At 47.2% G+C, this 27156-nt stretch overlaps 1 protein-coding gene across 2 annotated transcripts in view; it reads left to right on the forward strand.

Moving 5' to 3' along the window:
* Positions 1–1958: 1958 nt before the first annotated feature.
* Positions 1959–27156, forward strand: part of E2F3 (E2F transcription factor 3) — a 50137-nt gene continuing 24939 nt past the window's right edge. For both annotated transcript variants that reach the window (XM_064161055.1, XM_064161056.1), the window contains exon 1: positions 1959–2351. In XM_064161055.1, coding sequence (XP_064017125.1) covers positions 2028–2351 — 324 coding nt within the window. In that variant the 5' untranslated portion in view covers positions 1959–2027. The remainder of the gene's footprint in view (positions 2352–27156) is intronic.

Raw genomic sequence — 27156 nt, forward strand, 5'->3', positions numbered from 1 at the left:
TTCACACTGTGCATGGGCAAAAAGCTGGACATTGCTGCCTGATTCCTTATACACAGTCCACAGTAGCAGAACTGCAGAAGTAGGTAAAATTTTGGGCAATGTTAAGGTTCTCCAGAAAAACATGACAATTTGAGTCAAGCTGTGTTCCTATCTGGTCTGGAAAGACCATAATGAAAACACTTAAGGGCTTTTAGACTTGAGAAGATCAGCCCAAATTCAGACCACCCTTAAAAGAAGCCTTCCTTATCTATCAAAAATTCCCTAGCCTACCCTCCCTAGGTAGGCTACTGCAGGATTTCCTCATTTCAACATCTATCAATCCTTGATTATCTACATTAAACCTAGCAGTGCTTAAAAACTCAGTAGCTTTCCCTACAAAGGAAGAGCAATCTCTTTGTGACCTTTTGTGCAAATGACAACTGCACTGTCCTCTACCCTTTTCACCTTAAGAAAACAAAAGCCAGCCTTTGCAGTATAACACATTTTTCTGACCACATTTATTGTTCTCATTTTCCTCTGTACCCTCTTTCCCAACATGCAGTGCCGAAAATTGTATGCGCTAACTTAGTCAAGGCCTCTCCAGAGCCAAATGGAGCAGAGTTTCCTTCTTTGATGACAAAACATGCCCAGAATGGAAGGTGTTCCTGTTTTACATAATGGCATCACACCAGAAGCATTCATTGTGTTTCAGCTAACTACAGGCAGCATTGAAGACTTGATGAAGCAATTTGTTTGTGTACCTGGAAATGGGGAACGTTACCAAGGTAAAGGATCGTCATCTGCCCCATTGAGCAGCATCAGTCTCCACGTGTCTGTTGGGAGCACTGGTGGCAGGGTGTGTGTATGAAACATGGGAAAACTGAGCATGGCCAGGGGGGACATTTTATAAGTTAAGGTGGCATTTAATATGTGAAGCCAGGAGCAGGAAGTGGAAACATCTAACGGACATCATTCCACTGGTTTACTTCTTGGAGGTAACACAGATCATAAGGAAAGGGAGTTTTTTTGGTGAATTTTGTTTTTCATGGAAAAATCCCCATGGAATTAAGTGCCTCAAGCAGGCTGGTTTAAAGGCTTATAGATGCAGATGTACAAGCAGAACGGAAAGTGCTCTCATAGCCACTGGAGCGTGAAATCCCGAACCAGAACGCCTCAAAACGGCTCCCTCAACACTTGACCTGCGCGGGCTGGTGCCTTTTCCAGCAAACCAGGGCGAGAACTCAGATGGCGTCAGCCGAGAACCCGGCCCAGCGGAACGGAGGCGCCAGCCCCGCGCCCCACGCACCTCGGAAGCGGCAGGGTTTCTGCAGGCCCGTAGGGTCGGCGCCTTCCCGGGGCTGCCAACCGACGCTCGCCCTACCCCGCCCGGCGAAGCGGTTTCGCCGGGTAGTGCGGCCCCTCCGGCGAGCACGCTGCGGCCGGCGCCGCGCAGCTGTCACTGTCAGGGAGCCGGCGAACCGGGATCCCGGCTCCTCGGAGGGGGAATCCCCCAGCCTCGCCCCCGCAGCCAATCGACGGGCGACATGCAAATCGCGGCCGCTTCGGACCAGTAGGACGGGAGAGGGGCGGAGAGGCGGTGTCCGGTTGGACGGCGGAGAAGGCGGCGGAGACCAATGAGGTAGCGAAGCGGGCGGGGTGCGCCCCGAGGGCGGTGCCATGCAAATGTGGTTTGAAAAGAGGGCGGGAAATCCGAGTTTCGCGGGAGGCTCTTGGCGCGTAACCCGTCTCCTTTCCCTTCATTCATTGTCAGCAGCCGCCGCTTCCTGGAGCCATTTTCCAGCCGGCCCCACACAGCGGGAGCGGCCCCGCTCCATCCGCCGCATCTGCCCGCCCCGCTGGCTCCGTCCCCTCCCGGCGCCCCGCATACTGCAGCCGGGCCCCCCCCGGCACCCGCAGCCCCCAGTATTTTGTGCGGGGCCTCGGCATCGAGGAGGAAACGAGCTGGAAAGGCCGGGGGGGGGGGGGGGGGGGAGGGACGCCTGGGGGGAGGAGGAGACGCGGCTGCGGGGACAGACGCGGAGGGAAGGATGAGAAGGGGACTTCAGCCGTCGGCCCCGGCAGCGCCGCCGCCCGCACCGTCCACGGACTCCAGAGCAGTCCCCGCCGGCTTCCCGGCCCGCTTTGCCGCCGGCGCCTTCATCCAGATCCGCAGCACCGGCGCAGCGACGGGGGCGCCCTGTGTTGTCTCCTCCTCCGCCGCCGTCGCCGCTTCCCAGGCTCCCGGTGCCTTTGCCCCGGCGGCGGATGGGGTCCATCCCGCTGGCAGTTCGCTGTACTGCACTCCTCACGGACCCGCCGGCAGGACGGCGCTGCTGCAGCCCACTCTCGGCGGAGGCGGAGGTCGCCCCCCGGTAATTTATTTTTCCCTCGTCCCCGCGGGAGGGTGAAGGGGACGGTGGGGGTTCAACGCCAGGCAGGCCCTCTTCCAAGCGCTGTCCGGGCCCCAAGGACGCACGGGTGGGGGCAGGGGGGAGAGCAGGAAAGGCGGAGGCAGCGCTTTGTTGCAATAAACTTTCGTCCCTCCTTCCAACACCCCCCCGGCCGCTGCCGGGGCTTATTTAAAAGGCAAAAAGGAAGAAAAAGGAGGGGGGGGGAGGGGAAGTAAAAAACACCCCCCGCCACGTTCCGTTGCACGGGTGCAAAGAAGAAGGCGGCAGGCAAGGGCCCTGCTTCCCCCGGGACAGGAGGCCGGGCCGGGCCGTGCCCCGCCGGTGTCTCCGCTTCACCCCCGGAGCCGCCGGTGACGTCTGGCACACGTGCGCGGAGGCCGCGGCTGTGACTGGGAGCCGGGGCGGGCGGGGAGGGGGACGCCGCTTCCTCCTCCTCCTCCTCCTCCTCCTCCTCCTCCCTCTGGCCTGGGACAGCCCGACCGCCGGCCGGCTGCCCCCGGCCCCCGCCGCTCTTGGAAATGCCCCTGCAGCAGGTCAGTGACTCGTGGGGCGGCGGCGGGCTACGACCCCCCCTTCCCTTACAATTTCCGCCCCCCCTTAAAATTTCCACCCCCCATAAAAAATATTCCCACTACACCCCCCCTCCCCCCCCGTCTTTGTCCTCGCTATTTTCGGGTGCGCGCTTGGCCCTCGTGGGCTCCGCCGAACTGGAGAGCGGGGGAGGGTGCGGAGCATCCCCGCCGGGCGAGGGTCTCGGGGGCCGGGGAGGGGGCGAACCTGCACACCTCGGCTTGCAGGTAAGCCCCTTTCTAGTCCACAACCCTCACCTAGCGGGGTGGGATGATCACTAAACACCCTCCTGCCCCAGTGCGCCCCTGCCCGGGTAAAAGGGGCTTTAACACCCTTCCCCACCCCCCGCCCCGCATCCAATCGCTGATGGTCCAGGTATAGATGCAGCTGTATTTTTGAGGTACTTTTGCGAGAGTGTAGGAGCAACATCAGTATTTGTGTTTTCTGTGCAGCTGGGAGACCAGGAGGATGGCAGGAACTGCCTTTCCTGTGAGCTTTTGCAGGTGTTGGTTGCTGAGGTAGGGATGGGTTTCAAGGCTTGTCACATCACATCCAAGGCTTTCTTAGATGAGCATCTTTACTGTAAAATATAATTCATTTTTCCAGTGGTCTTGGTCTTCTGTATATCCTAGTGGTACTGAGTATCAAGCAGGCTGGTTCAGGCCACTCTAAATATTTGCCTGTCCTGTGTGACCATTTGATTCCTAGAAGGTGGTGGTGGTGGTGAGTACAAAGAGGAGCATATGTTACAGGGTAATTCTGGAGAATAATTCCACAGTCTTCTGGTTTTGTGGGAGGGATGTTGGTGATAGAGGCATAAGATTTCTCTTTAATGGATGCTACAAGACCTTCAAATGTGAATGTAGTGCTGTTTTTTTGGGGTATGTTTTTCACTCCTAATGGGACTAACTCCTAGCCATAACACCCTAGGAAGGTTTCTTTCCACCATAAAGATTTGGAAGCAGGAAGACAATTTTTGGGCTCTGCCTGCAAAGAAATATCCACACAAGTTGTCAGTTTGTTGTATTCTCCTCTACTCCCATGTTTACCTTGGAGAGAAATATGGGATGGGGAAGGGAGAGAGTGGTCAGGCTGGCAACATATACAGACTTGGACTGGCCCCCTCCCCAGGGTGATAAGCCATCCATGGCACGCACCAGGAAAGGGGCTGCACATCCTGCTCTGCCCTGACACCTGTTATTGAAGTGCCCCTCTTGGAACTGTGCTGATTTGCTGTGGATCTGTCTCCTGGGAAGTGAAGCTGAAGTGCCCTAGTGCTCTGCCTCGACTTTCTGCTTGGAAAACTGCTTGGCATGGAGATGATCCAGCCCTTTCACAGTTCTCAGGCTCCTGCCTAATGTTCTCCCAAACTCACAGAGTATTTTCTGGGACTTGGGTATTTTGTCAGTTGGGTCCTAGCACAGCATTTTTGAGAAACTGTTATCAGAAACTGGTGATAGGAGTGAGAAAACACTGGATAGTTGAGGCAGTAAGCTCAGGCGAGTAGCATCAGTAAGAATTTGGTGCTTGGTTAGTTGAATTGCAAGTATTTAATGGAGCCTGAGACCCCCAGCTGAAAGCAAGGCCCTGCTATGCAAATGACTGTAGGGATAAGTCTAAAATTTGGCCAGCACACCTGCACTGGTTAGGGTTATGAAAATACTCTAGTTTTGCAGATGTAACTTCACTGGCAACCCACCCAACACATCCAAATATAAACTATGGTATAACTGGAAAAGAGTCAGTACAGCAGTATAGTCCAGGCTGTTGAGGGAGATGTTTGACTGCTAGCAATTAGAAAAGTTTCTTTTGCTCAAGTAAGCTGCTTCCCCCTAGGAATTTGTTAGTACTTTACGGTTGTGTAAGTGTAACTGTGCTGGAAAGGCTTTGAAAAGTGGCCTAGTCCATAACAATGAGTGGCTGCAACTCCAGATTGAGAGCTTGGACTCTCCTTCATCTCCCAAGCAGGGGTCTTGCCATATCACTGCCTGTTGTGATATCTCATGTGGCCAAGGGTTGCTAGCCGGGCTTTTGTACCCTCATGAGCCCAAGTGCTGGGAGCCTGTGGCTCAGGCTGCCTTCCCTTTTACCTTGAGCAGCTTTTTCCCAATTCCTGTGGAGTTAAGAGAAAGTGTTACTGGGCAGATCTGCCCCCCTGCCATAGCTTACACAAGCAGTAATGAATTAACTCTTGCAAAGCAATCAGCAGCTTGTGTTCCTAGGGAAAGCCTGGGCCTGCAGAAATGGAGTCAGTGCTGCTGCAAGGGGCAGGTGGTCCTGTGTCCTCCCCTGCCCTGCTGGGCCCAGCCTGTTACTACATCTTTCCCTCCTGGAAGTTCAGCCTTCCAAGGAAAAGGAACTCTAAGATAAAGATTTTTCTGCTGGGCAGGCAGATGGACCTGGTCTGGGAAGTGCTAGGGAGCATCAAGGCAAGGAGGTGGCCAGGGAGAGGGCACAGGTATAACGATATCATGCCATTTTGGTGATGGTGAGCTTGCAGCTCAGTTTGGTACCTCATGAAAACGTGGGAGAGATCAATATTTGATGAGGTACCCCAAAAGCATTCTTGCTGGTGTTGCCTTCTCGCTTGGTGTGAGAAAGTCGCTCCCATTTGCAAATCCCAGCACTTAAAAGTGAGGCTGCTACACAAGCAAGCTGCTCAAAATATTTCTAATTCAAATAGTGGAGAATTTCTTACTGTCTTTGGGTTATAAAGATAAGCCTTTAAGAAGAGGCCATTTTCTTAGCCATGAGAAAATGCTTAAATGGAGACACCACCCACATGTTAAGTCCTTTTTAAAAGGGGCTAAATCCTCTTAACAAGAATATCTTTAGAGAACTCCTGTGGCCTTTAGATGACATGAGCTGTGGAGAGGCTGGTTCGGCATACTTCAGAAGGGGGCGGGAGGATTTACATTTCCAAACTGAATACTTAGCACCTCTCATTTTTCTGGTGGTTAAGAAAGCACCTCTTCCTCCTTCCTTCCCAGCGAGTTACAGCTGGAAAGGGGGAAATATAGGGTAAGGCACAAGCCTTCTCCTAAGAGTTAGGTAAAGGAGTAGGCCAGATAGACCATGAATACTGAACTAGGATCCAAGATAGAGGAGAAAACCCTGCAAGTTGCACAAAGGAGGTGGATAGTTAACTAGGAGCTTTCCTTTATTTTGCAGGAAGAAAATGTGTGTGATGACAGACATGTTTTCAGACCCCCTTTTTATTTTTTTGTGCCTGATAGTTTGTGTTACTAGGAATGAATGCTAGCGTGAGTCTAGAGCCTTTGCTTCTTGAATAGCATTTAAGGGAGTTTCTTTGGTTTAAATCCATCTCTTCAAGCAGCAGACTGCTTCTGAGCCCAAGGAGGTACCACATGGTCCTTTGGCACAGGCGTATGAGGAGAGTTCAAAGAGGTATAAATCCTGATTGCCCAAACTGTGCCAGCAAACATCTAGTGGAAAGCAGGCTTCTGAACAAAACCATGCAGAAATAGCTGGTGGCTTGCTGTGCTTGCTGATGGTGGCTTTGCTGTCCTCATATGGAGTCCAGCGAGGCTGATGTGGCTCTGTCTGCACCAGAACTACTGAAGATATGGTAGCCCCACAATGATAAGGGCTTCTGGCAGGTTTCCATGGGCAGCTGGGCTGGTCAAAGCCTTTACTGTTTTCAGCAGTAGGCTTCTACCTCAGTGTCCTCTGTAGCATCTCCTTTAACGTGCCCCTGGCCAGGCAGCACTCTTCCCCACCTCTGTGCTTGAGTGAGCATTTGGTCTGGCGTGCGGTAGGTACTGGGGATACATGGCCCAAGATGGGATGAGTGGGATGAAGGAAAGACACAGAACTTTCCCATGCAGTGTTACTGAGGTGTTAAATTGGCTCACTGAGCCTCAGTCCTCCTAAGTTGGTTTTGCTGTTCTCACCATGAAGATACTTTCCTTGTGCCACCAGCCTGCTTGACAAAGGTTGCTTTACAGGCAGTTTATTCTTCTGTAGAGGCTGCTTCAACTGAGTGAGCAATTAAAAGTATTTTCTTTCCCCTCATTGTATCCCAGGTATGTTGGTGCTGCTCTGTTAATTTTTACAGTGTGCTCATTTGTGAGGATATATAAGCATTAAAAGAAAAATCTTTGGATTTAGCAACAGCCATATTTTGCAAGATCTTGCATCTCCTACTACTTTTCTCATTGTAGCTGTGACAAATGTTTGAGGAAGGAACTCAGGAATAGGGCTTGCACAGGACAGCCCTTCTAGTTAGAGAGAGCTTGCCCTTGGCCAGGGATTACAATGAATTTCATAATCACTAATGGCCAGTGATTTTTTTTTTGGACTAACATCTGTTTGAATCTAGTTGTGGTTCTGAACTTAGGCAGCAACATGTTCTGTCTATGGTTTTCTTCCATACAACTAAAAGATAAATTTCTTTCTGACATTTTCTTTTAGCTTTACTTGCTATCTATAGGGTTATTGGGTGATCCTAGATACACAAGAAAATAATTATATCCTACATCAGTGTTGTAAACTCTGTAGAGAAATATATATGATCTTTGTCCTCAGTTGTCCTCTCCAAGCTAAAGAGTGCTCAACCACTTATTTTCTCCAGAAATGAAAGCCATTAATATGAAAATCACATGAGTGTGAAAACAACTGACATGTGTGCTCCTGGTGAAGCTTTTGGGGCTTGGCAGTATTGAAAGCAATCCTGTGGAGAGGGCCCTGGGGGTCCTGGTGGATAACAAGTTAACCATGGCACAGCAATGTGCTCTTGTGGCCAAGAAGGCCAATGGGATCCTGGGGTGTGTTGGGAAGAGTATGTCCAGCAGATCAAGGGAGGTTCTCCTCCGCCTCCTCTACTCTGCCTTAGTGAGACCACATCTTGAATAGTGTGTTCAGTTTTGGACTCCCCAGTTTAAGAGTGACAGGGATCTGCTGGATAGGGTCCAGTGGAGGATGAGGATAATTAAAGGTCTGGAGGGCATGGCTTATGAGGAGAGGCTGAGGGACCTGGGGCTGTTTAGCCTGGAGAAGACTTAGAGGGGATTTGACAAATGTTTACAAGTATCTGAAGGCTGCCAGGAGGGAGAGACAGGCTCTGCTCACTTGTTCCCTGGGGTAGGATGAGGAGCAATGGGTGTAAGCTGCAGCAAAAGAGGTTCCACCTCAACACAAGGGGGAACTTCTTTACTGTAAGGGTCACAGAGCACTGGCACAGGTTCCCCAGAGAGGTTGTGGAGCCTCCTTCTCTGGAGCCTTTCAAGGCCTGTCTGGATGTGTTCCTCTGTGATCTGTGTTAGATAGCATTGTCCTGCTCTGGCAGGGGGGTTGGACTCGATGATCTCCTTGGGTTCCATCCAACCCCTAAAATCCTGTGAGATGTTTTTAAGACATAGTATACCCACGGTGCAGGCCTAGCAGGAACCGTAGACTCTTTCAGAGCCATGGTCTTCCCTGCTCAGGGGTGGGGCAAGAGTAAGCTGACTGCCATGGGAAGACCTCATTATAAAGCATAGATTACAAAAAGGCAGCTAAAGCAGTTCTGTTTCTCATTGCAGCCACTGTCATGTGCCGGCCAGTAAGGCTGGGGTGGTCATGGGAGGGGAGAATTCAGCTCACCCCTCCTGTCCAGGTGACCAAGAGGGGAATTGGGTGAGAAATGATGATGTGAGCTTTTTTGAGTAGCTCCAGTTATAATACCTTTCAAACTTTCAGGTGTCACTTCTGAAGCTGTGTGCTGGGCTGATGACCCTGGCTCTGGTGGTAGAGTTGGTCTTGGTGCTGGTGGGGAGGAAAGGAAGGGTGGTTCAGATTTGAATCCTAGCTTGTGGAGGAGCTGCCCTCTAAGAATGGGTTGGAGGCTGTGACTGCAGGCTGCTTGCACTGACCATGGTAACTTAGAACCAGCCCTGCCCAGAATGAAGCTTCATCAGATAAAAAGCTCTGCTCAATGAAATCTCCAGGTTTCACAGCCTCTGCAAACAATCTCATTTACAGCTGGCAGTGCTGAGTGTGTATATATGGTGGCAACTCTCATCCTTACAAATGACTAAGATGGCCTTCAGGCTCTTGTTTTGGCTGGCAGAGTTAATCGCTTCCTGCATTAGTTTTCAAGAGCAGAATTGTGTTTTGCTGCTATGGCAAGAAGAAACCCCTCCATTTGCCTGAGGACAGTGGTGTGGTGGGAGAGGAAGACTGCTGCTGCCTCTGGGATGGGGCTGCTGCTGCGCCTGAGGTGCTGCTGCTGAGTATTTGGACTGTTTCAATTTCAGTTCTGTCTGAAGGCAGACTTGGCAAAATTACCCAATTTATCACATCTTTAAAAGGGAACTATTTCACTTCTGTTTTCCTCAAGTAAGTCGGTCCAAAACCACACTTGGAAGTTGCTATGCCTGGCATGAGTGTCTCTTGAAGTACTATGCTGTCTGCTTGGAGGGTGCTGTTATTTACTGGACCTGGTGGCAGTTGTGGAATTGATAAGACTGTGTGATCTCAAGGTGAGCTGTGGTAAATATTTAGGTCTGCAAGCCTCTTAAAGGGAAGAGACAAGATTTTGGCTACGTATTGATGAAGTTGGAGTGTGCTGAAAATGGCCCTTCTATGTGGTAGGAGCATTCTACTTCGTGCATTTAGCCTTCCTTTTGTACATATATGTGCACATCTCAAATGTGTTGGTAATTTGCAGACTGAACTTGCCTAAGGTTGATGGCATGTGCTGTGTTTCTCCCGATGTGCTTATGAATGTAAGTAGTTGTTGACCTGTTGCAGGTCAACATGAAAACTGACATGCTAACATGGAGCTCTGTGTGTGGCCTGCAGCTTTCAGGCTTTTGTGCTCAAGGTCTTTAGCCTAGGACCAAGCTAGGAAGAAAGGGTGGAGCATTGGAGATCACCTTTTCAGAATCAGACAGGTGTGTTTTCTGTGACTGCTGAGTTAGAGGGGCGAGTATGGCTTTTGGTCTTACTATGAGGATGTCAATAATTGACAGTGGAGTAAAACTTGCATCCTGTTTTGTCACTAATTAAGAGATTTAATTTACTCACCTGCATTTACTTGAAGCATTTCATCCAGCTTGTATGTGGCCACATCTAGGCCCAGAAAGGAGCACTAAGGCTGATGGCATTTTTCACGTGCCTACTTGAAGGATTTTAGGAACATATGGGTGCTTCCTGTGATGTTCAGTTGTAGTACTAAAGATGTTAGGTCTTGGACACCTTGGGATTTATATGAACAGGCCACTGTTAGAAGCAGAGGCTGCTATTATTTTGGCTTTCATTTTTATCTTTACAATGAGCTTTTGTAGTCTCAACCCATAGACATTGCAAATCACTAGTTAGTTTGCAAAGAAGCATGAAAACTTGCTGAAAATATCTAAACAACTGTTTTTGGTAAAAATAAACTGTACTGGGAAACTAGATAACAAGAGTCATCTGCTTAGCCTTGGCTGCTTCAGCTCCAACATTCCTACTCCAAATTGTGGGGTGTGTGTGCGTTGCTTAATGTATGCATAGATTCTAGAAGTAATTTTCATTAATGAACTTCTTGAAAGACTTTCTCTTCACAATGCTGTTCTGTTGGGGATTTTTTTGTGTGGGTTTTTTTTTTTTAAGTTGTTGTACAGCTGTTGGTTCAAAGGTTGTTGCATATTGCATAAGTTAGTGTGGGCAGAGGGGGAGAAACACGTTGGCAAACTTCCTTCCTTGTTAATTAAGGTGACATTAAAAGTCTCTGGTTTAGGTCTTGATGGTGGCTGTCACCACGCAGCATGGGAGTCAAACTCTTGTTAACCTACTGAGCCACTCCACTAGTTCTCTCTAAAAATGACTTTGTCTTAATATTAGTTCTACCCATTAATTGCAGAGTCTTGCAAAATTGGAGTGCAGTACCAGATACAACTTTTCCCTGTGAGTTACTAAGTGTACAACTGTAGGATTGAATGATTTTTACACATCTTAAGGTACAGGTGGAATTTGAGAGAAGCATTTCTCTGTAGGGTGAGTGTACTATGCTTTCTGTAGAACTCAGGTTTCAAATTTGCCTTGCTTGTTGAGAAAACAGAAGACTTGCTTGCATCCTTTCTATGTAGGTTCCCATTTAAGAGGGGCTGTTTGGCAAATTTGAGATCTGGAAGTAGAAATGTATGTAACCTCTTGGCTTGGCATTTATGTTGGTACAATCCATTTATGTTGACAGTGGGCTTCTCACTTTGGGTGCTATCACTGTGTAAGTATACAAGTATGTAAAAATATAGAAAATGAGATCAGAAGGTTTGTCTTGTTCTATGGGTGGACTGGCCATTTGTCTCTGGGTTGTCTACTGTGTACTTGCAAATAAATGCTTTAAGGAGCAGGTTAGAAGGGTTTGAGTTCTCTGACTGCTTCTGCAGTGGAAACTGGGCATTCCTTTGCCCCCTGCTTAGACTTCTTTTTAACACGTGCTGGTTTTAAAAGTAGTTTTTTTCCAATCAGAGATGCTAGAAATGGAATTATATGGAATTAAAATGTCTAGAGTGATGCTAGTAACCCAATAGTGCCTTCAGTACCTCTTTTCTTGTGCTGTGAACTCTGGAATTAAATGGCAATTACCATGTATATATGCTGGTGTTATTCTGCCTTGCCAGCGTTGTGTTTTCAGACAGCGTTGGTCCCACACATTGACAGTCAGTTTTTTGTCCCCGTGCAGTAAGCTAGTTCACACTTTGTCTAAGGTCTTCGCATAGCGGGAATTGATGTTGGTTACAGCTCTCACAGAAGGCTTTTGTGTGGCCATATCTGAAAGCTGTCTTGTTGGAGCTTTTATCAAGGCGACTGCAATGAGGCCATTATCCCAGCCAGTGGTGAACGTAGATATTTGCAGAAATTTTTATAGTAGTGCTTAGGAAGTTGGCAGGCTGGTGCAGGGTGACAGTGCTGGGGTGGCACAGAGATGATGCGGGCGGTGGCAGCTGTGCCGCAGCGGGGCGTTATCTGTGCTTGCAGGCAGGGGATGGGGTGGGACGGGAACCCCGCGCAGGGCAGACGGAGGGTGGTGATCGGGGCTATCGCGGGCGCGAAGAATCCTGGCCCTCAGCTCAGCAGAATAAAATTCTACTTTTCATGGTAAGGCTTTTTATCAAGTGGCTCCAAGTAACCCAGATCGAAATTGCTGCATAAGAGTTCTGCACCTTGGTTCTTTTCCCCCCCCTGCCGCTCTGTTTGCTTTTGGCTGTGTGGTATCTGTAGCCTAACTCTTGGGAGTTACATAAAACTGTGAGGGGAAGCTGAAACTTCTCAACTCAGCTGTAGTGTTCTTTTCGAGCACAAAAGTCTTGAGCTGATGGAAAAGACAACTTAGTATCACAGTATCACCAAGGTTGGAAGAGACCTCACAGATCATCAAGTCCAACCCTTTACCACAGTGCCCAAGGCTAGACCATGGCACCAAGTGCCACGTCCAACCTTGCCTTGAACTGCCCCAGGGACGGCGACTCCACCACCTCCCCGGGCAGCCCATTCCAGTGTCCAATGACTCTCTCAGTGAGGAACTTTCTCCTCACTTCGAGCCTAATTAGTACTTGAGATGGGGACAGGAAGGTCTTTTAAAAAATAGAACAGCATTTTGACTGGCTCTTTTGTCTCAAGAGTGGATATTTCACTGTTTGCTTTTTCTTCTCCCTCAGGAACCAGGGGTAAAAAACACTTCTTTTTGTAAAAGACAGTGTCCTGACAGCATAACCAAATTGCTCATTTTCCTTCTGTGGTGCTTAATCGTTAGAGCTGCCTTGATGGTTTGTTTTTTTCCCACCTCAAATTAGCAGTTTATTTATAACATGCTGATGTTCTCCATGCCCGTTGGTGTTACTGTTCTGTCATGCTGAGCTGAGAATTGTTCTCTCAAAAACTAATGCTGTCAAGATGACATAAGTGAGCAAGTTGTGCACGGTAGTCAGACAAATTCAGGTGGTTTGTGGTATGGCCAATTGAAAAGTCCTTCTATAAAATCATGTCAATTTCCTTTCAGATTTCAACTGCTAGTAACATTTTTGTTGCTTGCTTGCATTTGCTCAAAAAAAGTGCAGACCTTTGCCTTTTGGCATCCTTACTACCCTTTGATTCGTGTTACCAAACTTCTCTGTGATAGTCTTCTGATGCTGCTACCAGGTGCTTTGTCGAATTGCAGGCAAGGGTGTGAGAGACCTCAGAGGGTATTTTCCCCCTTCTCAGGGCCCTCACAACAACCACTGTTGCAATTGAGAGCCTGCAAGGTGCCTGCAGGATCTAAGGGTTAGCGCTGCCCTTTGCAGAGGTCCTCTCTCTGCTTCAGCTGCTCTACAGAAAGTCATTCTGGATGACTTGGAATGTCAGGGAGAGTTCAAAGTCTAGTCCATGGAGAAGGAAATGGCAAAACAAAAACACACCCTATGATTTGCTGTACTGGGAGCCATGTGCTTCGTAGGTGTTTACCAGGAGGGTGGTAAAGAAAGGTGCAAGAGCGTTTGGATGCCTCCTGTTTTCTTTGCTGGTGACCCATTCTCTAAACATGCTCTTCTGGTTGCACCTGGCACTGGGGCACTGAAGTCCTTCCTTTTTCTCGTCTCAGTAACATCATGTTTTTGCTAAATATGTGGGAAGTGAGTGCAACAGTAGTGAACAGGTTGCATGCTGTTGGCTAGATATCAAACTTAGGTACAGCCTTCTGCAGACGGAACGAAGTTAATACTGGAGTATTTTTTGTGGTTTTGTCGCTGCTGCTTTGTGGTGGTGGTTTTTTGTGTGCGGGTTTTTTCCTTTTTTTTGGGAAGGGGAGGGAGAGGAGGGGCAGAAACCCACTTGGCTGTGAAAGGGAATGTCTAGGGGATTCCAGAGACTGACATATTTAATTAAATAAAAGAGAGAAAAGAAAAGCAAGCTTGTAGGCAGGCAAATTCCCCTTATTCAGAGGAAGCCATATGTTCATGATACTATCCTTAGGGCGATTTATTTGCTTCAGAATTAGGAAAGAGGGTTGCTAGGAAAAGTAAGATGCATTCACTTCTTTTGCCTTAAGGAATTTTATAAGGGCAATTACCATCTCACTCCTTTTTCCCTCCTTTCCAGTCCTGGAGAATAATCAATTTAGCAATAACTCGGAGCAAGCAAAAATGTGGTTGTTTTAATTTGCAGTGCAGAGACTAAGATGGACTTTCTCTTTAAGATGAAAATCAGGTATTTCTGTCTGAAAGTGTTTCAGGAGTTACTGCATCATTCTATGTTCAATAAGCAATGAAGAAGTCTTCAGCCTTTTTATTTCCCCCTTCAGATTTCTCTAGTTTTTGTTCTCTTTGCTTACCTTTCAGCTCTTTTGATGGCCCCAGTGCCATTTGGAACATGTTTTCCTACTTCCTCAAAGGCAGGGAAGCAGCACTAGTCGTACAAGGCAGGGCTAATATCTGCTGCTGGTGCTTCATTTGAAGTGGAGAAGTGTGGTTTTCCCAGGCATTTGAAGAGCCTGGTTGCCTCAGCCTGTAAAGAGCAGCTCCCAAACACCGCTTGACTGGCAGTTGAGAAGGGGCAAAACTCGGTGAGAGCTTTAGCTCTAGGCATCTGTGAGATTCTATGGCATATCTAGCTAAAAATATCAGAGACTTGAGCTTGCCTACTGACTTGTTTGATGGTGATGCCTTGTTGAAATGGAAAAAGCCAATACATCTGGAACAGACTTAAACTTCCTGAACTTTGCATAGTAATGCGATGGCAGAAGAGACTCGATGTAATGATCCTAGCAAATGTACTTTGCTCACCAGGGCAGCCCTGACTCTTTGACTAATCCTTCAAGTATGGCATGACTGGAAGATTAGAAATAGCCTGCCTGCTGGCATCTCCAATGATGCTGGAAAATTTGCTTTCCTGCTGAAAACCTGGTGTCAGATAACTTGTCTAGATTCAGCCCATTGCGCAAGTGACACAAAAAATGTATTCTTCCTTCTGAACACCTCAGTGCAAGTACTTTTTCTCTCCCTAAATGTCAGAGACAATGTTTTCTGTCCTTTATTACAGCATATGTTGGAGTGCCCTCCATGTCTGCATTGCCATGAGCCAGGGCAAATCCCTAATGGAGCAGCTGCAGTGATTTTCTCAGGCAGAAACTCTGAGTATCTCAAATTGAGAGTGTGGGAAGGCACAGTCTTCTCTGAGGAGAACTCAGGATTGTAACCTAGTAGAGGTATTAGTTTGGTCTGATGTGGGTGTGCAGATAAGAATCGTTGCAGTGCAGGGTTTTGTGGATGAGACCTCTGGATATGTCACTACAGGTCCACCTGTTCATGTATCTGCACCTGACACCTGTAACACTGGAACATTTTTGGGCAGTAGTATTGATCAGGGCCATGACTAGTTGCTTTCTTGGGTGTGACTGCATAGAGTAGAGAAACTTCAGCTTTCGCTTCTTACTGCTTTCAGAGGCAGAGTTGAAACTCAGAATTTTTTAGGTCTGCTCTGACTAACGTGACTGTGTTATCCTGACTTGATTTTTCTTCTCAATAAGAGAGTCCAAAAACCAGCATGCTTTACTCTGTTGATTTTACAATGAGCTATTCTTTTTCTCCCAAATGAACCTGGGACCTCTCTTATGAGGAGCTACACTTACCAGCAGATGCTTGGAGTACCTGTGAGTGTGTGAAAATTACTTGCTTCAGACCTAGACTTTCCAAGGGGACAAAGTGCTCGTCAGTGGATCAGCCAACTGCATATAGCATCTGGGCTCTGGCTACAGCTGAGATGATGCTATCAATCTCAGTGATGTGGACTTCAGATGGAGAAATAACTGATGAAGGCTTTGCATTAGAATCATAGAATGGGTTAGGTTGGAAGGGACCTCAAAGATCATCCAATTCCAACCAGGGCCTGTGATCGTGAAGCTTCTCCTGTTTGTTTGTAGAGAGCCTCATCTGCTTTGCCTTCCTGATCAGGAGGGCTGTAGCAGACTCCTACTATGACAGGGACAAAAAGACAGGATGTATACATATGCAGCTTTTGGGGCTCAAGAGGCCTGCGCAGCAGCCTTTGGGAGCAGTGGAATGTGTGGGAATCCTGAGGAGCTGGGTTTTTGCTTCTCTGGATGAACTAGCTGCTTGTGTTTCGCCTGTCATGGGGAAATCGTGTCAGTCCCTTCACTGAGTGTTCTTCTCCAGACCACTGATTTCAACAAAGTGACTTTTAAGATTTGTTTTGAAGTTCAGTGCTAAGATCCCATTGGAATGGGCTGCCCAGGGAGGTGGTGGAGGCACTGTCCTTGGAGGTGTTCAAGAAGAGCCTGGATGAGGCACTCAGTGCCATGGTCTAGTTGACTGGATAGGGCTGGGTGCTAGGTTGGACTGGATGATCTTGGAGGTCTCTTCCAACCTGTTTGATTCTATGATCTTAAAGGTGTCAGGCCAGCAAGGTGATTTGGGTAAGAACCTTTCACATTTGTGATACTGAACTTGTTCACCTAAAACAAAGGCAGTGGTTTGACTGTACACCAGAATGTCTTTCCAGGGCTGTGATATGGCTGAACCACAGTGGAAATCTGGAACTAAACCCACACTGCTTGTAGGAAGTTTGACTCCCTGCATTTAACCACAAATGTGGTCAGTCTTAGGAGAGGCAGTAACGGAGAGGAAGAAAGGTGGTAGTGTTTGATTAGCTTTGTTCTCTTTGTTTCCTGCAGCGCATCCAATGGATGCAGCTCTGGCTGTGAGAAGAGAGTGATAATATTACTGACTTATGGTTCCAGCTTCTTCCTTTGTTACACTTGGAAGATACTCTTTTGGGGTATATATAACATAACTTGCTTTCAGCATATTAAATCCGATAGTGATGTGCTGCTATTAAATGATTGTGCTGCTCAGCAAACTTTGCTGTGATTCTGAAGACAATAACATGTAGAAGAGGATTAAATAGCATATCAAGATCCTTCAGGTGGCTGCTAGTTTTGTGTGGCAACTGCAGCAGAAAGCAAAACAGTCATCATGGGTGTCTGCAGTAGGTGAGCAAAGGACAAAGGTCTTCCCACTGCTCCTTACCATCATGCTCTAGACCAACACAGAATCACAGTATGGTATGAATTGGCAGTGACCTCCAGAGATCATCTAATCCAAGCCTGCTCCTAAAGCAGGTTGACTTGGATCAGGTTGCAGAGGAATGTGCTCAGGTGGGTTTGCTAAGTCTCCAGAAAAGGAGGTGCCATGACCTCTCTGGGCAGCATGTTCTGGGGCTCCATAACCCTCACAAGAAAGAACTATTTCCCTCAGTTCAGGTAGAACCTCCTGTGTTCTAATTTGCACCCACTGCCCCTTGTCCTATCATTGAAAAGTGCTAGCCCAATCTCTTGACCTCCACCCTTTAGATATTTGTATGCATTGATAAGATCCACTCTGTCTTCCCTTTTCCAGGCTAAAGAGTCCTAGATATCTCTCAACTTCTCTTCAGGGAGATGCAGCATTTTAGATCTGTTTGGCTGAACAGCCTAGGAATCTCTGTTTTTCCTGCAAGCTAAAATGTCCTCCTGCTTCCTTACTGTGTTTTCTCAGAAATTAAATGTAATCCCCTCATAGTCAGGGTCACCTTAGTTACCTGCTGGGCTAGGATGGAGAAAGGAATTGGGGGTTGTGTCTGTGCTACTTGGAGTGTTTTCTGTGACAGGCAACTTCCTGCAACTGTCTGGGAGACACTTTTTGGTGATGTGGCTTTGCTGTCAGTTTACAGTGTTCCAAGTCCATGCCTCCACAAGCAGGGTCATGCTGCCCTCCTTCCCCTGCTCTTGCAGTCCCACTGCTTCCCTGCTTTCTCTTGTGCTGCCTTGCACTTCAACAGCCCAGGGACCTGCTCCAGCTGAAAGCTAACACTGGGCACGCGATTAGTTTTCATCCCAGTGAGCTGCCCATCGTGGCTGGGGCAGAGGCAGACTACGGGGGATGTCCCCGTGGCCGTGGGGTGCTGAGGCCCATGCTCAGCCACGAATGGTGACCATGCACTCGCCTCACACGTGGGACACCTTACTTGGTGTGGTGGCAGACCAAAGACCTCCCTGCCTGCGTGCAGCCTCAGCATCTCCTGAGAGCGGCTGGAGTTGTGCGTAAGGAAAACCTAACAGATGGGTGTGTAAAGAAATAGGCAGCCTTTGTGCCTTTACTTACTGCTTAGGTTACTGAGTGTGCTGCATGCAGCTGCTGGTGCCTTGCTGGCCCTGCCCAAGGGCTGAAGGGAACGTGCATGCTCTCCTCATCTCCAGCTTTCAGCTTTCAAAGGCTTGTGGCAGCTTAGGGGTTATGTGAGACATGGAGGAGAAAACATGGCTGAAAATACTCTCAAGTTGCTGAAAGTAAGAATCTGTGCTCTCTCAGTGCTGTGCATGCACCGTGCCTACTGTGCTCGGCTGTCAGTCCCTGACTGAGCCTCCCAGGCTACATGCAACTTAATTACAGCTGACATCGAAGTAGGTGAAGATTTAAACGTAATTTGTGCCTAGAAGTTATGTATGTAGTGAGCTTGTAATACTGGAGGCTTTCTCTGAAAACATCACTATCAGGAAATGCCTCCTAAGGAAAGATTGGCTGTGCTGCTTTGGCAGCTATGCTTGCTCTGAGCAGGGCTTTAAGGGGACTGGCTTTCAAAAGGTGAAACTAAAGGCATTGCTGTCTCACGTGAGGGGGCACAGAGTTCCTGGAGATAACAAGTGAGGTGACTTTTGCTGACGGTCGCCACAGCTGAGTGGCATAGGTCAACCAGGTTGGAGGAGACCTCCAAGATCATCCAGTCCAACCTATCCCCCAGCCCTATCCAGTCAACTAGACCATGGCACTAAGTGTCTCATTCAGTCTTTCCCTGAACACGTCCAGGGATGGCGATTCCACCTCCCTGGGCAGCCCATTCCAATGCCAGTCACTCTGTCTGGCAGGAACTTCCTCCTAACATCCTAACTTCATCCTAACATCCACCTCTCCCAACACAATTTGAGACTATGTCCCCGTGTTCTGTTGTTGGTTGCCTGGAAGAGGAGACTGACCTCCACCTGGCTACAGCCTCCCTTCAGGTAGTTGTAGAGAGCAATGAGGTCACTCCTCAGCCTCCTCTTCTCCAGGCTAAACAACCCCAGCTCCCTCAGTCTCTCACAATAGGGCTGTGCTCCAGGCCCCTCACCAGCTTTGTCGCCCTTCTCTGGGCACGTTCCAGCACCTCAACATCTCTCTTGAGTTGAGGGGCTCAGAACTGGACATAGGACAGCTCCTGGAGCTTCTGCTCAGATGCTAGTCATATGGAAAGTACATCAAGAGAGGTTGAGTTCCGTGACTACACTCAAAGTAAAGTTTCCTTTCTGCCCCTCAAGTGGGAGAGGTGAAGCCAGCTTGCTTGGTGGCAGGAGCACCCAGGGCTCCACGTATTCCATGCCAACACAGAATTTGGCCCTTGTGACCAAAACACACAGCTGAATTTCAGGTTTGGCTTAAAAGGAGACATGTGATTTGTGGTGTGCAATCTGTGCGTGCGGACTCACTTACTGCAGTACTAACTAATTCTGGAGCCAGCCTGTAACTAACAGGACTGCAAAGGAGTTGCCACTTTAATCTGTTGCCTAACTTTGAATGTAACTATCTCAGTATTGATTACTTAAACACATAGGAAGTTTTCTCCTGATCTCGTAACCCTGCTGCATGCTGACCACTGCCAGGAACCTCAACTGTCCCTGCAGCAGCTGCCCAAGTTTTCATCTCTCTCCTGATAACTTTCTTTAGCTCCCTTTCACATTAAGACATTTGCAGGATGGTGAAGTGTGAAAGCTGTGTAGCACTCCTGTTTATTTTGGAATCCAGTGTTTTACACATGGAACACTGTAACTCTGCCATATTTACTTTCTTGTATTTAATTCACTGCAATGTATTTACCTGAAGCAGAGATGAAATTTCCAGCTTGCCATGGAAAGCATAGGGCCACGCTGCAGAGCTTGTTCCAAGATAGTGCAGAGTGCGTGAGGGCCCCCTGGACAGATGGGCAGAGGCCAAGGGGATGGCATTCAATAGCTCCAAGTGCAGGGTGCTGCACTTTGGCCACAACAACCCCATGCAGAGATACAGGCTGGGGTCGGAGTGGCTGGAGAGCAGCCAAACAGAGAGGGATCTGTGGGTGCTGATTGATACCCGCCTGAACATGAGCCAGCAGTGTGCCTAGGTGGCCAAGAGAGCCAGTGGCATCCTGGCCTGCATCAGGAATGGTGTGGTCAGCAGGAGCAGGGAGGTCATTCTGCCCCTGTACTCTGCACTGGTTAGACCACACCTTGAGTACTGTGTTCAGTTCTGGGCCCCCCAGTTTAGGAAGGACATTGAGATGCTTGAGCGTGTCCAGAGAAGGGCGACGAGGCTGGTGAGAGGCCTTGAGCACAGCCCTACGAGGAGAGGCTGAGGGAGCTGGGATTGGTTAGCCTGGAGAAGAGGAGGCTCAGGGGTGACCTTGTTGCTGTCTACAACTACCTGAGGGGTGGTTGTGGCCAGGGGGAGGTTGCTCTCTTCTCTCAGGTGGCCAGCACCAGAACAAGAGGACACAGCCTCAGGCTGCACCAGGGGAGATTTAGGCTGGAGGTGAGGAGAAAGTTCTTCACTGAGAGAGTCATTGGACACTGGAATGGGCTGCCCGGGGAGGTGGTGGAGTCGCCGTCCCTGGAGCTGTTCAAGGCAAGGTTGGACGTGGCACTTGGTGCCATGGTCTAGCCTTGAGCTCTGTGGTAAAGGGTTGGACTTGATGATCTGTGAGGTCTCTTCCAACCTTGGTGATACTGTGGCTTCTTGCCAGTGCAAAGCGTGGGAGGGAAGTCAGGAGTAAGATGCTTCTGGCTGCTATCATCAACAGGCACCTGTTGAAAGGGCAGAACTATGGATGTCAAGGCAAGATGACAAGTTTTGGGGTTCTTGGAAGTATAAAACTCAAAGACATACCAATGACTGGCTAAGCAGGTTTCTTCCATGGCTGTCTTTTTAAGTACTTTTCCTTTACCTTGGATAAGAACTTGCAATATCAGATGGTGAAATACAATTGAGGTCTCCTGAGTAATCTTGTCTTTACAGCTTGATATAGTTTGGAATTAGGGTTGGAAAAAGAAGTGTAGAAAATGAGGATTTAAATTTTATTATCTATGAAGACTATACTACAACCTAGGCTTCTTAGGAATCTAGGAAGCCTAAGCTGTCCTGAATTGTCCTTACCCTTCCTCCTGTTGCTGAGCAAATAAGGCTGTCCTTCCTAAAGGCCATCATACACAGGCTATTTTTGATCTTATTCCTGCCATAATTATATGTAGCTTTTACAAATCTGCCTGGATGGAAAGAGTCTGTGTACTTTGGAAGGGCTTTTTTGACTAAATTTAAGGATGCCTCATGTCCAGTTGTGAAACTTACTATTTCAGTTTGCCCTACCTACACAACTTTTGCTAAAACAAGAGAAAAAGGATGAAGAGAGACTGAATAGTGTCTGTGAGAGGAGGGAGAGGTGACTCGTAAGTGAGACTACGTTTGAAAATGAATAGGGTACTGGTCAGAAATGAGTAAGCTACAGTTTTTGTGAAGGAGGTAGGATTGAATCATATGGTCATTTATCTCCTGAACAGATTAAGGTGTACTTGTGGAAGAACCCATGAGCCTCAATTGAGTAGAAAATCCTGCAAGGCAGGTATCAGAAAGGCAACAAAGCGGAAGGCAGCAGCAGTGCAAGTAGTCAGATGGGCTTTCCCTGGACTTTAGCTTAAAGTGAATAGGAAGAGGAGGCTCAGGGGGGACCTCATTGCTGTCTACAACTACCTGAAGGGAGGTTGTAGCCAGGTGGGGGTTGGTCTCTTCTCCAAGGGGACACAGTTTCAAGTTGTGCCGGGTTAAGTATAGGCTGGATGTTAGGAGGAAGTTCTTCCCAGAGAGAGTGATTTGCCATTGGAATGGGCTGCCCAGGGAGGTGATGGAGTCACCATCCCTGGAGGTGTTCAAGAAAAGACTGGATGAGGCACTCAGTGCCATGGTCTTGTTGACTGGATAGGGCTGGTGCTAGGTTGGACTGGCTGATCTTGGAGGTCTCTTCCAACCTGGTTGATTCTATGATTCTATGAATAGGCACCTGAGTTTCTGATTTCATTCTAGGTGTTGTCTCTCTTACCTTTCAGCCAATATTCTGCTCTTACAATCTTTTCTGGCATCCATAACATTTCCTTGAAACTTGGGATGTCCAATAACCCTTTCTGTAGGGTTTTAAGGATAGAATTCTTCTGTATAGGCAGCACAGTGAAAAGTGCTTATGTGTTAGTTAAAATGGTTACCAGCAGTATCCGACAGCTCTTCCCACCTTCACCCTTCTTCTGTCTCTCTGATGTGAGTGAAGCCCATGGAAAATGTGTTTAGCTCTCTAAACCATTTTGATGTGACTGTCAGTATAACTCTTAGTTAAAAATCAGCCAAGTGACAGGAAAAGGATCCTTCTGATTCCAGTGACTGTTTGCTCTAATCCCACTACTATGGAGTGCTTTGACCATTGTCCCAGAAGTAAACACACAAACTGTTACTGATAGTAATTACTAGCAGAATAGTCAATGATAATGGAGCTCTCACAACATGCTCTGAAGGCACATTCTTACACAGTGTCTTTAATACAGCCAAAGGCAAAGTTGTATGCCAGAGAACAGGGAATGCAAGCTATGCCTTATGAAAGGAGGACTGTATCCTGGAAAGCAGCACTTCAGAGAAGTCTGTATTGGCCAAGCAAATGTACACCAGCTTCCAGTGCAATGCCAAGGAGCAGTGGCATGTAAAAAAAAGGAACAGGAGAGGGGATAGTTTTGCATCATTGAACAGTTTTGGGGCAGCTGCTACTTGAAATAAAAGACACAATTCTGGGCCAGGACTTGTAGGGAGAAAATGTTGAAAATAAATGATGTTGCTAAGTACAGCAGCAAAAAATATTTGAGGTCTGAAGGAAATGTTGTACAGTGCAACTTAAGCAGTATTTTGCTTATGAAATGAATATCAAGGGATGACTTGACTGATAGACAAGGTACACAATTGGGAGGGGTGGTTGATTTAGCTGATGGTAGTGCTGCTTTCTGCTGGGACAAGATGTAATGGGCACAAATATGAACATAGGAAGCTCCATCTAAACATGAGGAGGAACTTTGCTTGAAGGGTAGTAGAGTAATGGAAAAGGCTGCCTACAGACATGGAGTCATTGAAGACCTGTCTGGATGCTATCTTGTGCAACCTACTCTGGCAGGGGAGTTGGACTAAATGATCTCTAGAGACCCCTTCCAACCCCTGTCATTCTGTGATTCTGTGGGACCTTGACAAGCTGGGGAAATGAGCTGATGGGAACCTCATGAAGTTCATCTAAGGCAAATTTGTCTAGAGGAAGGAGTAACTCCAGGCACCAGTATGGGCTGGAGCAAACCTAAAGGAAAGCAGCTCTAAAGAAAAAAAAACCTTGGTCCTCATGGACCAGCAATGCAACCTTACAATAAAGATTACCATTGACCTACTGGGCTGTGTTAGGCAGTGTATTACTACCATACCAAGGGAGGTGACTTTCCCTTCTCAGCCCTAGTGGGACTCGTTGGACATGCTGGGCCCAGTTCTGGGCTACTTAGTAGGCAAGAAATATAGGACCTGCTAGGTCCACTGAAGTGTCATGAAGATGGTTGTGGAGGTCTTTAGAAATTGCCCCTCAAACTAAATTTATCAGACTAGCTCAGAAAGTTTGGAAGTAAAGTGAGGCTATATTTTACAGCAAACTAAATTTACAAGCATATATAGAAAATATCTTTATGTGCATTTACAATTATATACAATTCAGAAATAATACAGAAATCTAATCCTCCCTCCCTGGACAAAGAAAGCCCAGAAGGGGCCAACACCACTATCTTCTCTCCCTCCAGACAGAAAACCAGCAAGGCTCACATGTTAACAGCAAAAGGTTAGTACACAGTGTGGAGGAGTCAGAGGTGAAGGAGCAGCAAGAGCCAAGAGAGCAAAATTGTTTATACATTGCTAGTTTATCCCTCTTAGCAAACCTATGAATGAGAGACTTTATTTTTATAACCAATGTCTTGCTCATTCATTCTGTATTCAAAAGAATGTCCAGAAAGTTCCTCTCTCATTTATACTTCAGAATCAAAATAGTGCATTAGCTCCTAAACTGCTGCAGTAGTTAAGGCCACAGAGCATCTAATCTTCAAGGAGCAGCTGAGAGCTGTGAGTGTTGAGTCCAGAGGAGAGAAGGTGTGTGTATAAATATGGGATGGGAGAGAGCGAAAATGATAGAGCCAGGATCTTCTCAGTGGTGGCCAGTGACAGGACAAGAGGCAGTGGGCACAAACTGAAAAGCAAGATATTCCACATGATGATGATCTTTGCTGTAAAACATGGGAAGTGGTCCCATAGGTTGTGGAGTCCTGTTCATTTGGGATATTAAAAACCCAAATCAATAAATCCCTGAGCATCCTGCTCTAGTTGCCTCTCCTGAGAAGTGGAAGTGAACTGGATCACCAGAGGTCCTCTCCCACCTCAGTCATTCAGATTATTCTGGTGCTAAAGAGTTGAACTTGAGCACGTTGAGAACTTAATACCAAAAGCTGAAACATCACAAAGTGGCAATTAGATATTTTTTTTTATTAGTTTTGTTCTTGAGGGGGAAATAATCATGAGCCAATACCTTCAAGTTTTGAAAGAAAGAATGTTAGCTTGCTCTCTAATTGCTCTGAAGAGTTTATGCTCTGTAATTTCAGCAGTGCACAGCCTTGAGGCTGGCAAGTCCTGCCTGCTTTTTGGTGGGAGCAGTTGTGTTTGTGGTCTTTCCTGACAGGTGCTTGCTTGTTTAACTTTCTCATAACAAGTTCTAAAATTGTTTAGCAATCTCTTCTTATCCTTGACTACAAGATAGGTTAATGCTACTAATGGCATGGCAAGTAGAAGAAATCTATTGGTCTGTAATATTTAGAATCACAGAATGTTTTGGGTTGGAAGGGACCTCCAAAGCTCATCTCCCTACAGTAAGCAGAGACATCCTGTACTAGATCAGGTTGCTCAGAGCCTTGTTGAGCCTGACTTTGATTATCTCCAGGGATGGGTCTTCAGCTACCTCCCTGGGCAACCTGTTCCAGTGTTCCACCACCTGCATGGTAAAGAACTTATTCCTAACATGCATTCTAAATCTCCTCTTATCTAATTTCTCTAAATCTGGTCTCTTCACTACAGGCTTTTGTAAATGGTCTGCCTGCAGCCTTCTTCAGGTACTGGAAGGCTGCTGTTAGGTTTCCTCGGAGCCTTCTCTTTTCCAGGCTGAACAACTCTAGCTCTTTCAGCCTGTCCTTGTAGGAGAGGTGTTCCAGCTCTATTATTTTTGTGGTCCTCCTCGAGACCCACTCAGTCAGGCCCTTCCTGCATTGAGGGATCCAGAGTTGGACACAGTACTCCAGGTGAGGTCAAAGCATTGGAATCACCTCTCTGGATTTGCTGGTCATGCTTCTTTTGATGCAGCCTAGGGATTGATTTACCTCCCAGGCTGCAAATGCACACTGTTGGCACACGTCCAGCTGCTCACCCACCAGCACCCAAGTTGTTTTTCTTCAGGGCCGTTCTCAATGTCTTCATCCACCAGTGTGTGCTGATATCTTAGATTGCCCTGACCTAGGTGTAGGACCTTGCACTTTGCCTTACTGAACCTCATGAAACTCTCCTCAGTGTACCTTTCCAGGCTGTCCTCTGGATGGTATCCTGTCCTTCAGACTTAGAATCCTCACCACTCCTTTGCAGATTTGCTGAGGGTGCACTCAATCCTGCTGTTTAGATCATTGATGAAGATATTGAACAGCACTGGTCCCAATACAGACTCTTAAGGGACACATCACCTGTCTCCATCTGAATGTCAAGCCTTCAACCACTACCCTTTGTATGTGATTGTCTAACCACTTCCTTATCCACTGGGGTATATAGGAGGCCATATGATTCTTTGATCAATGGGCAGGTTAGAGAGAAAATATGAATTCATCCATTTTAAAATGTGAGCCTTAAAAGATAGTATTTTCTGGAGAGGTCACTTCAAGATCCTTAGTTTATGAAATACATAGTGAAGAAGACAAAGTGGAATGGACAGATAGTGTCTGGTGTGGGTCAGTTTTGATAGAGCCAAGTGCTTGCTTGACTCTGACCCGAGATGCTCTGCTTCACTAGAGCCAAAAGGGATATTTTTTACTTTGTGATCTTGAGAAAGAACAGCAATGTTAGTTTATTTTTCTCTACAAATTTATTATCTGGGTTAAAATGCCTCATTTGGATGCTGTCTTGTAAATTAGGCTTTTTAGATTGCTCAGCTGATGGCCTAGCAGAATTTACCCAGATGTGGAAAAGAGTGTTGTTTAGTCTATCAGTACTCATTCACCTTTTTTTAATGAACTGTTGTCTTACTGCTTTTATTCCTTCTCTGCCACTGGGAATAAGTAAAATTTGCTGTTGAAGCCAAATAATTTATCTTCATTTTGCCAGCACTTCCAGGTTGTTCTGCTCCTCGATGTGGTTGATGGAGTGATAAAATGCTGCTGAGGTAGGATATGCGTTGCAGCAAAAGCTCAGTGGATTAATTGTTCTTTGTGACATTGCTCAGAATAAAAACAGTAGGAACTCATCTGTCCTTGCTATGTTTCAGCCATGTAAGCTGTCTGCTGCCAGCCTAGCCAGTGCAGTAAGAGTATATGCAACAGCTGCATACCTCCTTGTGAGGAGGGAGTCATCCATTCCTAGCATTTAGCAGCTAACAGTCAAGTTCAGTTCATAGCCAAAGAAATGTGCTGTGTAGAAATCTTCTGATGGCAGTACCAACTCCTGATCTAAGGTGAAAAAGACCTGGTGTCTATAGGTCACTACTATCTGTGATTCTTTCCCTTGCTCTCTTCATCTATGCTCTTGCCACTTCTCTGGCTTTCTGCTGATCTGGTGCCTCCTTTATGACTGCTTCTAGGAATAGTGGCTTTTGGATATGCCAACCATGTTTCCTGTTTCTTGGGCACTCATTCTTTTTGTTTTGTGTGTGGAGGAGCTTAATTGTGCTTCTTCAAAGTTACTTAAAGATTTCATTTCAAAACAACCTATTGAACTTGGGAATGAAACTGATCTCTTCATTCAGAGTCAGCATTATGGTTACTCCTGGGTGCAGAAATACCTAGGTTATCTGCCAATCTCTTTGGATGATGTTGGAGCTT

Source organism: Pogoniulus pusillus, chromosome 21 (genome assembly GCF_015220805.1).
Source record: "Pogoniulus pusillus isolate bPogPus1 chromosome 21, bPogPus1.pri, whole genome shotgun sequence".
Classification (NCBI taxonomy): Eukaryota; Metazoa; Chordata; class Aves; order Piciformes; family Lybiidae; genus Pogoniulus; species Pogoniulus pusillus.